Below are 14,671 nucleotides of genomic sequence, written 5' to 3'. Positions count from 1 at the left end.
TTCACACATAAGAGACTGCAAGGCATACTTGGTCAATAGCCATACAGTTCACACTGAGGGTGGCCATATAGAACAACTTTAACACTGTTAAAAATATGCGCCACACTGTGAACCCACACCAAACAAGAATGACAAACACATTTCTGGAGAACATCCGCACCGTAACACAACAGAACAAATACCCAGAATCCCATGCAGCACAAACTCTTCCGGGCTACATTACACACCCCCGCCCCGCCCACCTCAACCGACGCACGGAGGGGGGAGGGGGGGTTTATGCAAGGGGGGGACGGGGTTTGGTGGTAGCGGGGGTGTATAATGTAGCCCGGAAGAGTTTGTGCTGCATGGGATTCTGGGTATTTGTTCTGTTGTGTTACGGTGCGGATGTTCTCCAGAAATGTGTTTGTCATTCTTGTTTGGTGTGGGTTCACAGTGTGGCGCATATTAGTAACAGTGTTAAAGATGTTTTATACGGCCACCCTCAGTGTAACCTGTATGGCTGTTGACTAAGTATGCATTGCAGTCACTTAAGTGTGCCTACGGAAGCCTCATACAACATGCGATTGGGCTGGCACGCTGTCAGTACAGCCTGTAGAGGGCGCTAAAGATAGTGCCATCACGGCACGCTCTCATTATTATTTGGGTGAAAATCAGCAGACATTCGAGAGAATAGTTGCCCTGAATTTCAGGAGTCTCCCGGAAAATTTGGCAGGGTTGGCAAGTATGACGCTGTCAAGTGCCATTCATATAGAACTCGCGAAATAACGTCTCGCGGGCCGCGTGTCTGGTTTATACATAGCACAAAGCCAAAAAAAACTGCAGTGTTATTTCATTTTAAATTTCAAAAGAGTTTTTTGGCTCCCATTGTTTTCTTGAATTTGTGAAACGGGTCAAAATGGCTCTTTGAGTGGTAAAGGTTTCCGACCCCTGGTCTAGCTGCATTCTACCAGGTCACTGATGTGAGTGACAGGAAGAAAAGCTCACTTGCTTTGAGAGTTTTTTAACAACGTTCACTAGGACAATTAAAAAAAAAAGTTTTATACATTTTTGTGTTGGTTTGATGGCATTATTTCATGCTAGGAAGGTCTGAAAAATGGTGACCCAAATATTAGACACCATTTTTCAGACCTTCCTAGCATGAAATAATGCCATCAAACCAACACAAAAATGTATAAAACTTTTTTTTTTAATTGTCCTTCTAGTGAACGTTGTTAAAATTATTGTAATTAGCAGGTCCATTAGTATGTGAAATAGTGAACTTTTCAAAAATGACAAAGTTCCACCTGAATGCCAATTTCTGTCGTGTTTTTTTTCTGGTTCAAAACATTTACATAAAGTTTTTTGACTGCGGCACCATGAACGGCTTGAGGGAGTACTGTTTCAGCCCATGGCCTATATTTAACTCCACAAGGGATTTTCCTCTTAAGGTTACACAACATTGACTATCTGTAATTCGTTAGTACAGATTGATGTCCACATCATGTACATTAGCAGTAACATTTTGTAAGTATGTCATTCATGCATTGAAATCCTAACACCTGACTCAAGACCCAGTGAGACCCAACACCTCTTTCCCGCTCTCCCCTCTTTTCATTCCCCACTTTGTCTATTTATGTCCCTGAGCTTAGTCAGATGGACCCCTCCCAACTTCAAATGACACAAACGCAACAGACCAACACTCCTGGACTCAATAGTGTCCGAAAACATCAAGAAGAACCCCCCCAAAAAAGAGGAACGCAACACAGGAAAGGAACAATGGAGGAATGTGAGGACTCTGATATGACCGAGCTGACAGAGTTTCAGTGTGAGGCTCTAGACGTCACCAGCCAGGACGATGAGGACGAATTGGAGGAGCTGCAAAACAGGTGCTTGACACACTAGTCTGGACTTTGTTAGAATTCTGCCAAGTGCGCCATGCAGGAAGGAGATTTAATGCATTTGTTTTTGCACGTCTTTCTCGTGTTAAATCCAGCTTCTAAGTGGCTGTGGAGCGTGATCCAAGTTGGCACTGACACCTAAAATGTGATCAAATATCCAGCTGCAAGGAGTTTAGAGACTGAGCAGACAAATTCTGCCAATACATTCTCTCATTTATCATGCTTCATGTTGGGTAGTGCGCATATACTCCCCGTCTTACATGGTTTAAGAAATTGATATGGTGTGTTTTGGAAGTTTCCTGTTACATGCATGATGCCTTGGAGCGACTCCTCAGATATTTTATCCATATTTTTTCATCACATCACTCCCCTCGGTCCAAGAGTTCGGCTACAAGGAACACTTTCGGTCAATGTGGTTTAATCAGCTTTTGATTGCACCTTTTTTAAGTTTGTTCCTCTTCCTTCGGGCCGTGTAGCAACCCCTTCCTTCTAAAGCTTCCTCCTTTCCTTTCCAGTCTACGTGAGCTTGTTCAGGACCAGTCTGTGAAACCCAAACTCCAGTGCCTGATGGTGGATCCGTCATTTTCCATGGTAACTGTCCAAAGCGAGGACAGTGGTATTGTTTGGGAGACAGCCTCTAGTCGCTGCTCTACCCCCTGGGCTTCTGAGACCAGCTCCATCTCTGAAGCCTGCAGCATGGAAGGGTCTGGAGCCGCTGGAAAGATCACCATTATCTTTGATGAGGACAAAGTAATCCGTAGGAGAACTAGGTCCGGAGGCAGGAGCAGCAGATTGAGGGAAATGTTGAGCAGATCTAGCGGTTCCAGGTCGACATCTGCTCTGGGGGTTGAGAGACCTGAAATGGCAGAGGTGTCGCTTCCTAATGTCAAGGAGCAGGAGAACGAAACTGAACCAGATTTGGAAGATATCAAAAGCAAAGATCAGCAGCTGTTTAGTTTGATTTCAGAGGGTTATGAGATACTTAACATCAGGGTTCCGTCCAAACTTCCTACGGTGGATGAAGAGGAAAGCACCGAACTACAGGACAACTTGTCTTATCTGGACCAGACTCCTAAGATCAGATCGCGAAACCACCTTAATGAGACTACACAGGACGATGTTCCCCCCCAGGAGAAGGAAACACCGGAATGCAACGAGGTATTTATGGACTAGTCCGTAACATTTTACTGTGTTTTTCATGTCCACTAAAACAACTATTTTGTTCATTCATCTGTGGGTTCATTTGTTTACTTATCCTTCCGCAGCCTTTTGAGTCATCATTGGACCCTGGACTGAGAAACACATCCACTCCTAAAGATGGCTCCAACGATATCGACTATTTTGAGAAGTTCACCCTACTAGATGAAGTGGTTCCTGGACAAAAAGCTCCAGATCATCATGAGGAAGTGGAAGAACCGGTTAAGGAAGCAGAGGCCATGCCTGCGAAGACAGTCAAAGACAGATCATCAGAATCCGATGAATCGTTTGTCTTTGTGACAGATGTGGACATAGTCGGGGAACACCTGGATGAAGTCTTCTATGGAGAAGGCGCTCCTGCTGATGCAATGCTGCGGAGAGCAGATGAGGAGGTAAACGACAGAAATGAAACGAGAGCAAGACGAGAGAGCCAAAGATCGACGAAAGAGAGCGGATCAATATTATTTGAGACTGAAGAAACCACCCTCACCCCTATTTTTATCTCCCCTGGACCCCCTAAAATCATTGACCCCATCCTGTTGGAAGAACCCACCGCCATGTCCTTCATGTACTCGGACCTTTATGCGGATTATATAGGCGAGAGACTCAAGAGTGACGAAGAATACTCAGAAGTGGAGAGTGTGACATCTGAGAAATCCTTCAGAAAAGGTTTGTCAGATTTGGAGGAAACAGAAGGATACCTGGAAAAGTTCATTTTGAAAGATGAAACCCCCACAGTTGAGGTGCCAGTAGACTCTGTAGAGGACAAGAGGGAAGGGAGGATGATATGGCCACAGAGTACGTTTGAAATGACAGGATGTCTAACGAGAGCCGAGGAAGAAGATGAGGGGAAGAGAGACGACACAAAGCAAGATATCAACACAGAAGATGATACAGAAACAGGAAAAACTGAAGAACTGGTTACAAAAATGGCAAAGGAAGGGGTGCAACACTGTGAAGGTAGTAAAGAGCAGGCTGTTCCAATAAAATCAGTTCATGAGAATAGGCCAAAGAATGAAGGGATAGAGGCTCAGAAAAAACTGACTAAAAAGTCACTTCCAACAACCCAACCACTGGATGTTAAAATAGAAAAAGAGGAGCACCAGAGAGATGATCGAGGCAATGATCAATGTGTGATTCAATCTGAAAAACTATCCCAAGCTCAAGTACAGGAACAGGAAGGCGAGGTACCACCAACCCGTGCTGAGAACCCTCAGCAAGACAAACAAGACAAAGTCTTTGAAAGCACAGAAACTGAGGGGAAGATGGTGGAAGTTGGGGAGAAGGAAGCCCAAGAAGTGACTGTCGCAGAATTTGGTTTTGTGAGACAGGAGATGTTGAACTCTAATGAACCATCAGTTGAGACAAGGTGCAAGACAAAAGAGCTTGATCCCAAACAAGCTGCATCAGTGGAGCCCTTAGCTGGCAGTGAGCCGATGGTGCATGCAGTCATGACGGTAACTGAGAAGACTGCTGATCAAGATGTGACTCAAACTAGAGTCCAGATTGATCTCCAGGAGGAGGTCCCTGAAGGAGAAACAAGAGCGGAGGTTCTGCCACAAGACTTTATTGAAGTCGATGTGGAAGTAAAAGAAGAAGAGACAAATTCAGCTCAGCTTGAATGTGAGCAACAGACAACTGCAGAAGATGAGGTAGCCATTCAGGAGACAAACAACGACTTGATCGTCTTCGTTCCCAAAGGCGAAGCTGTTGAGATGGACATAGAGATGAGTCCCTGCTCAGAGACGGTTCCAAAAAGCAATACGGTGACTCCTCCTGATCTGGACTTGGAATTTGAACATCTCACTGCACATGACAATAACACCAGAGAAGCATTGGCAGAGTCTCAACTTGAGGAAGAACCAATTGGACAGATTGATGAGTTAAAGAGGAGGTCCTCACTTTCACCTCCTGAGAATAAGGCTGAGATAGACAAGCTGAGAACAGAGGACAAAAATGAGGGTGTCGTTTCACCTTTGAGGAGTTTTGCCCCACAAACAGATTTATTTGAGCTGTACGAGGAGGATGTGCAACCAGATGCCGCAGATGTAGACGAAAAGGCTGAGCTTACCCCAGGAAGAGATGATATAAAAAAAGGTCTGGAGATTGGTACTTTAAGGGAGGACATGCTACAAAAGACATCTCAAGATGAATCACCGGAAGAAGAAGATGAGTATGAAATGGTAATGGAACAGGACACCAAGGACACAGCAGAACCTCAAGTACTTGGAGATACAAAGAAGCGAGCTCAAGCCGAGTCTGACGAGGTGGTGAAGGACAACAGGCTCTCGGAAGTGTTTGCAGATGAAGAGCTCATTGAGGCTGATTATGACATCATTGATGCAGAGGAGCAGCATCAGGCTCAACTGGCTGCTGAGCTCCAGGGGATGGACTGGTTCTGTCAAACGTGTCAGTGTTTGCTGTCAAAGGACGACCGTGAGTCTGGGGACCATCGTGACCACGAGGTCACTGATGTGGACAAAGCTTACGAGGAGATCAAGGTAACGTATCATGACAATGTGTATAATGTTCAAATCAAACATATGTCAGGATTCTCATAATTAATTTTTGGACAAAAGTACGCTACAGGAACTTCAACTTTTCCGGTAAAACGTACTAAATTTAAAGTATAGCGAATGGCGTTGTATCCATAAATCATTGTTTTATGCACTGGAGAGAGGGCCATACCAAAACAGAAAAGGGCTTTACTTCCCCAAACCAAACGACAAACGACAAAGTTGGACATCTACAGTTGTCTAAAATGTCTTGGTAAGATGAACAATTAAGATTGGGGTGGAGGGGTTCTGGCGCTAAGAAGTGTAGTTGAATTGATTAATTAACTGATAAATTGTGTTCCCTAATAACATTTTAATCACAATCACAATTTTGATTGCCATGATTAAATGAGGGTGATCGTCGGCGATATCAACATTCAAAAAGCAGGCTTTCCTGCATATCAAATCAAGCACTTTCACAGCCTGCGGCGGCTGGTATGCAACAGCGGCTCATCTTAAACCCCGGTGAAGCGGCCCACACCAAAGGACATTGTGTATGCGCACAGAGCTCCGTGGCCTGTTATTAGATGGCGACAGGTGTGGACGTCTGCACAACACGCTGCTCTGCTTTTCTCCTTAGAGTTGCATTAACAGGACTAACTGCTAGCCATCGTGCTAAATAAGAGTCTGGAGACCCTTTTTCATCCAGGTTCGAGCAAGCATGCTCCCCATTAGAATTCATGCATCGGCGCATGCGTATGAATAGAAGGAATGCGGAAATGTAATTAAAATTGAAAGTGAGTAGAGTCGTTAATAACGCTATATTTTTGTATTTTGTCATTTAATGTATATCTTTCACACTACAAACGATCAAATGTATGATTAGGTCACGCGGACGTGTCTTAATTGACAAACGTGGCTGTTCTTTTTATGGCCCCGGTAAAAAACTAAACATCAAAAATGTGATGAAATGAGAAAGAGCTGAAATGTTAATACTAATATTGAAAAACATAAAGATGTGTCTTTAAATATTTTTTTGCCTGTTTAATAGACTATTTTATCATCTTTGGGCACCTCACGATTTGATTTGATTCCAATTCTTGGGCTGACGATTTGATTCAGAATTGATTTTCAATTCAACACGATTCTGGCAATGTATTATTTGGCATATAAATGAAAATAAAACCTTTTCAAAACATGTTACAAAAGCTCCTCTTGGCTGCTGATGTGCGACTTATACGCGCAGTGTTGGCCTAAAAAACGTCTTTAATAACAATGTTATTTACAAACATCACAGAATGTTAATCGATCTAATTAACAAAATAGAGCGACTCCAACCCAATCCTTGCTTTTAAATGCTTCCGATAGAAATTTACAAAGCAATTGAGAAGACATACAAATAAAATACCTATTTATTACAATACTAAAAAAAGGAAAAACAAAAATGGTTAAAAGCAACTGTCACGTTCAAACACAGGACATCTGTTAAACAGGACAAAAGGCAAAGAATCAAATAGAGACAGAATTCAATTTGGACTCAATATTGAGGAAAGACATGGCCACTGCACTCTCTGCACAGTCCTGCACCACGCTCTGACGAAGAAGGTCTTCGTCTCCTCTTTTAATTCAGATGTTCCATGTTCACGCACCAACATATGTCACAGCAGGAATTGGTAAGTGTGTAAAAGAGTCATTGTTTTCGGTCGCTTTGAAGTCCAAGAAGAGGATTTTCTCGGGTTTGGGCTCTTCCTGGATCCAGCCGGGGCAGGTGTTGGAGGACAATGGACAACCCCTCCCGTCTCCTGTCCACAGCAACTTCAAGAGGCCAGCGGGTCGTAAATAGCGTTGACCAAATAGTTGGAAGAGAGTTTGTGAATTACTTCAAAGAGAGTTCGTTTAACACTTCAAAGAGAGTTCCTCCAGGAGTTGAGCACATCCTGCCATCTGTCCGTGCTGAAATCACAGTGGCGTTTCACGAGCCTTCATCCTCTTGTTAGGCCTCGAAATACAGCATTCATAATACAACATTTCTTTTGTGATAACTTACAAACAACTATTCCAACAGCAACAGTATCAATAATAGTGGTTTCATGCTATTAATCCAAAAGAGTATTCTTAAAAAGAAAAAAAAAAGATATACATATTTTTATTTTATTCTCGGAAATGATGAATCAATTTAGACTCGGAATGAATCAAAATCGCAATTTGGATATGAAACAATTTTTTTGAGCACACCAAATAGTGATTTACACAGATGCCTATAGAGGGCGCCAACTTTCTAATGTATTTTACACAGTAGATCCCCCCACTTCCGGCTTTTCGGATGTGACTGTGTACGTACGTACGTACGTACGTACGTACGTACGTACGTACGTACGTACGTAACACACAGCTTAGGGTGTTGGTAGCTAATGATAGCACCTTGCATAATTAGTGTTAGCTGTCATTGAATGTATATTCTATCATAACAACAAAGTGACTGCAAATTGTTGCTTCTTTTGGACTGCTTTTTTACGTGTGCAGACACTTTCTGCGTGTACGGCTGAACGGTTAAATTTATTTGGGCCAGTAAAAATAATCTTTACTACACAAACTTAGTAATTGTGAAAAATACAGATTGTTTTAACACAAATGTGTTCTGTTAAACCACTTATGGTAACACAAGCTAGCCAATGGTGTTTTTGTTATATTTTTTGCCTTAAATTATGTAACTGATCAAGTTAAAACAGCCCCTTTAAATAAGTATGCGAGTCTATGATACACAACACTATTATGTTATGCTATACTATAGTATGATATGCTCCATAATTCAATGTTACAGTATGCTATAATGTGCTTACACTACTTCACCTTGTGCACTCATGACCATCTCTCCTGTTTGTACAATCCAATATGATCACTTTTCTTTGTGTACAAAAGGTCAGGCCTGTTACTGACTGTCTGGTTATCTTTGGGTTTTCCTCTGTGTTTGGGTTTATTTCCTGTCAGCGCTCTTATTTTGGTTCCATTTCCTGCATGTCTCCCTGAGCGCTCGTTTCCCTCACCTGTGCTTGATTGGCAGCCTGGCACACCTGGTTGCAGTTGCCAATCAGGCTACTATTTATGCCTGCCTCGCCCTCCAGTCAGGGCTCGATGATTCTGTCAGGGACTGTTGGTGACGAATCCCAAGATGCAGAGATGGCAGGCGTAGCGCAGGAAAACATGACTTTAATGTCAAAAAACCCCAATAGTGCAACTGGTAAGTGCACATGCAGGGAAAACAGGAACCAGGAAACAACCAACAGGAACCAGGATAACGGGAGACAGGAAACAGGGTACAAGATACAATCATCGAGCCCTGACTGGAGGGCGAGGCAGGCATGAATAGTAGCCTGATTGGCAACTGCAACCAGGTAACAGGTGAGGGAAACGAGCGCTCAGAGAGGCATTCAGGAAATGGAACCAAAATAAGAGCGCTGACAGGAAATAAACACAAACACAGAGGAAAACCCAAACATAACCAAACTGTCAGTAAAAAGCCTGACACAAAAATGTGTATTCATTTAACTACAGGTTTACCTTTGTTGTAGTTTGTAGTGGTGAGGAACTTTAATAGTTCTTGTTCTTATATTTGGCCCGTTATTCACATACAGAATATTCTGCACATGTTAAATACAGTTTCTAAAAATCCCAAAGTGTGCAATAACTGTGGTATTATGACATTGGATATTACTTGAGAAACCCTTTTCAGCCTCATGTTTCCCTCCCAGAACCTGAAATGACCAAATTGCAGTGGCGGGCTGTGCGTTTCCCACCTAGGCCTTCATTGATGTCCGACTTCAATGATAACCTCTCAAAATACCACATGACCATTGCTGGAGAAATACTATACAGCCACACTTTTACACACTACTTTTGCATTGAAACACATCAACAGTGTACAAAACTGGTTATTTTGTGGCTCATTTAAAAATCAATAAACCCACATCAGCAATTAAAACATATCTAATTTGGTACTGTCAAAATTAAAATTGCAAAAAACATGTTAAACGTGAAAAAAATAATGAAATCAAATATTTGAACTCACAATTTGTAGAACCCATTCGACGCCATATACCGTAAGCCAGTGGTGCCGCTCGTAGTCGGTTGATTCAAGTGGAAGTGGCGGCCATTTCCCCATTTCATCGCCAGGTCAGCTGGCGGTGGTTGGCCGACATCGTCTCACAAGATGTAGTTTCTCTTTAAATATCCTTCTTGAAAATCGCCTTGCAAATATATATCTGCCACCTAATCAACGTTTTGTTGTCCTTCTTTGTGGGTTTTAGTAAATTGCAATTTGTGATTGGAATGACAAATGAGTATCCAATCATCAGTCTGGTTAACATCAGGCTACTTAGATAGGCTACTGTCAAGAACTTGGGATCTGATTGGCTATCGCAACTGTCTATCAACTGTATGTGTTCTCAAATTAATCCGCTAACGGTCCCGGGTGTGGCTCTACTGATCTGCATAGCACCGCCGCGGCTCAAACCAGTGAGTATCCAATCACAGGACGCGTAAATGTCACGTTCAACGTGAGGCCATCTAGAAGGCCTTACTGACAACAACTCCTGATTTGATTGGCTATCATAATTATCTATCAACTGTATGTGCCCGTTCACTGACAGTGCATAGTTGATTCTGAAGGCTCAGGCAGATTTGGTACAGCACGGCAACATAAGCTAGCTGAATTCTGATTGGATAAAAACTCTAACCTAAAAACAACAGCACTGGAAGGAGCATAATATGACATGAAGAGAATATGAATAAGTTTAGATACTTAGGGAAAGTAAATAAAAAAATCACTTTTATCTTTAATTATGATCATGATTTCTGGTTATGTTAGGCCAGCAGAGAAGGCCTTGTTGGCCCTGATGGCACACCACTGCCAAACTGCATACCGTAACAAAATATACGGCAAACACAGTTAAAATCATTGGCGAAAACACAATAAATTAGCATTTCACTCAATCTGCGACTGTTTTTGTTGATCGCTGTTCAGTTCCTCAGTGACGCCATCAAGCGAGGACCGATGTGATGCATTCACACGCGCTAAGCCAATAACAGGGCAACAATGTGTTGTTTTCAATGGTTAGTGCACGTTAACCCGGAACGGTTTGTCCACCCAGGCTATTTTTAGGCCAAATAAATGCGCATCCAACATTAATTTATTATTCCTGTTGCACACTTGATGATCCTGTTGCCTGACTGCCATGTCGGGTTGTGCGTATCATTAAAGTATCAAAATGTTTGGGAACAGGAGCGGCTGAGTGATTGGATCTCAGAGCTGCAAGGGAGGTCTGAGAACATCGAGGACCTGGTGTCTGAGCTGGAACTGGCCTACAACTCTGTGGAGGTTTGCTTTTGTTTCTTTTTGGCATATTTTCTAGTTGACAGTATTCATCATCTTGCATTACGAACAAAATTAGATTAGACGTTATACAAGGATGAGTCACCTCATTCAGTATGGGTGAACAATCTTCATGCAAACAACTGTTCAACACTGAAATATTACTATAAAATGAGCTGAATTGTGATAAAACCCACAAAAAAACTATGCAATTTGGACAAATGCAGGCCACAACATTAGGTACATGTTTGACGCAATGTGCTCTGCACAAGATCTACAGTGTTTCTAATATTTTTCCTCTTTAATGTACGTATCTCATGAACAAGAGTAAGTAGTAGTAAAAAATGTGTTATTTAGGGTTGTCACCATATCAGAATTTCCATAGTCGATACCTATGAATTTCCACGATATTCGATACTTGTTTGATACCACTCCACTGTAAAAATTAGAATAATACACAAATGTTTGTTCATTCCAGCAATTAGATTTACAAGGTGAAACTGATATATGACATAGACTCATAACATGCAACTCAAGACATAAATGGATATAAATGTGATGATTATGGGCTTTACAGCTTATGAAAACCTCAAATTGAAAATCTCAGAAAATGTGTGGTTTTCCAAAACTGGAAGCCATGATCATCAAAAGTGTAACAGATAAAGACTTGACATATCTCACTTTGCATGTAGTGAGTTTATGTCACATTTTCATTTCACTGACGTGAATAGACGACATTTTCAATTCACTACTTCAAAGTGTCAAGTATTCAAGTATTCACTATGCTTCAACATGCAAATATTTTAAATTGCAGTATCAGCTGCCGAAAGGTTACTATACATTCAAAAAGGAAAAGCAGCGGCCTATAACCTCAAAGTAGAGTACAGGCCAAAAGTTTGGACACACCTTCTCATTCAATGGGTTTTCTTTATTTTCGTGACTATTTTACATTGTAGATTGTCACTGAAGGCATCAAAACTATGAATGAACACATGAGGAGTTATGTACTTAAAAAAAAAAAAAGGTGAAATAACTGAAAACATGTTTTATATTCTAGTTTCTTCAAAATAGCCACCCTTTGCTCTGATTACTGCTTTGCACACTCTTGGCATTCTCTCGATAAGCTTCAAGAGGTAGTCACCTGAAATGGTTTTCACTTCACAGGTGTGTCTTATCAGGGTTGATTAGTGGAATTTTTTGCTTTGTCAATGGGGTTGGGACCATCAGTTGTGTTGTGAATGAGAAGGTGTGTCCAAACTTTTGGCCTGTACTGTATATCAAAACAATAATGTGCTTAGAAATATGCTCATAAATGACAACAATAGTCAAATATTTTACATCAAAAAAGAGAACAGCAGTATTGTGGAGCCTTCAAGTATAAAAAAACTAACATTTGTTCTCAATATTCTTTCATCACCAAAAATGATTCCCGGGCACGGCACCGCTGCTGCCCACTGCTCCCCTCACCTCCCAGGGGGTGAACAAGGGGATGGGTCCAATGCAGAGGGCCAATTTCACCACACCTAGTGTGTGTGTGAGACAAACTTTGGTACTTTAACTTTAACTTAATATGGTTCCTAGTGTGACATCATCATGTCATGTGTAGCGAAATAGGCTAATAAAAAGATACATCTTTGTGTTTTTATCAGTTATTAGTACAAACTAGGGTTGTACGGTATACCGGTACTAGTATAGTATCACAGTACTAATGAATCAAAAACGGTACTATACTCTGTACTATACCGGTTCGCCATATATTTTTTTTTTTTACAGGCATGACAGCGCATCATCGTCACGTCATGCCATTGCTGGTTTTACGAGCAGAGGAACATGTTCGGCAGCGCACACACACAGAGTACTTACAAGCAGACACAGTGTGTAGACAGAAAAGAGAACGGACGCATTTTGGCTTAAAAACTAATGATAAAAGTGAAGTTATAACACTGAAACGCCCTCAGGGAGAGGTACTTTAAAATATGGCTAGCTTGTTAGCAGCTAATGTCCATCCGCAATCTGCAGTGTTTTAGCTTCTTCTAAATCACTAATCCTCACCTCCATGGCGACAAATAAAGTATGTTTCTGACAAGTATCATCCCTGCAGGACGAGGATACATGCTTCTCTACACACCGTAGGAGGATACAATAGCACACCGGCATCACAATGTAAACAAATGCCATGGGTGGATGTACACCTGACATCCACTGTAATGATACCAAGTACAAGAGCGTATCTAGTCTATACTGTAATGATTACATCAATATTTTTTATCATCACAAAATCTTTTTTCTTTTAAATTCATATTATATTCATAAACGCAGGAAATATGTCCCTGGACACATGAGAACTTTGAATATGACCAATGTATGATCCTGTAACTATTTGGTATAGAATAGTTAAGCATCAAACAACAGAAGAACAAGTGATTATTACATTTTAACATAAGTGTAGATAAATGGTAAATGGGTTGTACTTGTATAGCGCTTTTCTACCTTTTTTTTAAGGAACTCAAAGCGCTTTGACACTATTTCCACATTCACACACACACACATTCACACACTGATGGCGGGACATGAACATGTTGAAACAGAAAAAAAGCAGATATTAACAGTAAATGAACAAGTAGATTAATAATCAATTTTTACAGCTTATTCTTTATAATGTTGACAAAATAATAGAATGATAAATGACACAATATTTTACTGCATACGTCAGCAGACTAATTAGGAGCCTTAGTTTGTTTACTTACTAAAAAAAGACAAGTTGTCTAGTATGTTCATTATTTTATTTAAGGACAAAATTGTTCTTCGATTGCAATAAGTAACATATGTTTAATGTACCCTAAGTTTTTTTTGTTAAAATAAAGCCAATAATGCCATTTTTTTGCGGTCCACTTTATTTGGAAAAGTATCGAAAAGTATTGAAGTACATTTTGGTACCGGTACCAAAATATTGGTATTGAGACAACCCTTGTACAAACATTCCAGCCTTTTCTCATTACATTACGCCTTTTTGCTTTATTGTTGCTGTCGTTTTTGTTTATTTCTGGTGAAATAAGTAAAGCAGTGGTATTCAAAGTGTTGACAAGCGGTGAAAGAGTATCTCCAAATTGTGTTTTATGAACACTTATGGAAGTTAAAATCGCGTTACATGATTCTGGAGTTTTCCTGAAGGCTATAGTAATGCACGCTCCATGGGGCTTGTGGTGGCGGATCTCCGCGAATACGTTGGTGACTGCTTGTATTCAATTACCAAATAAATGCATGACGCAACATAGTCCTCTCTTTCACTTACAGTCGCGATCAAAAGTTGACATACACTTGTAAAGAACATAATGTCATGGCTGTCTTGAGTTTCCAATCATTTCTACAACTCTTATTTTTTTGTGATAGAGTGATTGGAGCACATACTTGTTGGTCACAAAAACATTCATGAAGTTTGGTTCTTTTATGGATTTATTATGGGTCTACTGAAAATGTGACTAAATCTGCTGGGTCAAAAGTATATATACAGCAATCCAAACATATTGCTGGGTATTGTGGCCAAACCTCAATTTTTGTTTCATCTGACCACATAACTTTCCTCCAAAAGGTCTTATCTTTGTTCATGTGATGTCAGATGAAACAAAAATTGAGCTGTTTGGCCACAATATCCAGCAATTTATTTGGAGGGGAAAAGGCGAGGCCTTTAATCCCAGGAACACCATTCCTACCGTCAAGCATGGTGGTGGTAGTAT

At 41.0% G+C, this 14,671-nt stretch overlaps 1 protein-coding gene across 1 annotated transcript in view; it reads left to right on the top strand.

The window, feature by feature from the left end:
• The first annotated feature begins 1,677 nt into the window (after positions 1-1,677).
• The window catches only part of cmya5 (cardiomyopathy associated 5), a 30,637-nt gene continuing 17,643 nt past the window's right edge, over positions 1,678-14,671 (top strand). The window contains exons 1-4 of the mRNA XM_061986488.1: positions 1,678-1,865; positions 2,393-3,035; positions 3,143-5,575; positions 10,848-10,943. Of these exons, the coding sequence (XP_061842472.1) occupies positions 1,756-1,865; positions 2,393-3,035; positions 3,143-5,575; positions 10,848-10,943 (3,282 nt within the window). The 5' untranslated portion in view covers positions 1,678-1,755. The remainder of the gene's footprint in view (positions 1,866-2,392; positions 3,036-3,142; positions 5,576-10,847; positions 10,944-14,671) is intronic.

Source organism: Nerophis lumbriciformis, linkage group LG12, assembly GCF_033978685.3.
Source record: "Nerophis lumbriciformis linkage group LG12, RoL_Nlum_v2.1, whole genome shotgun sequence".
NCBI classification, from domain to species: Eukaryota; Metazoa; Chordata; class Actinopteri; order Syngnathiformes; family Syngnathidae; genus Nerophis; species Nerophis lumbriciformis.
Note: the sequence above shows the minus strand (reverse complement) of the source record. Positions and strands in the feature narration are given on the sequence as shown.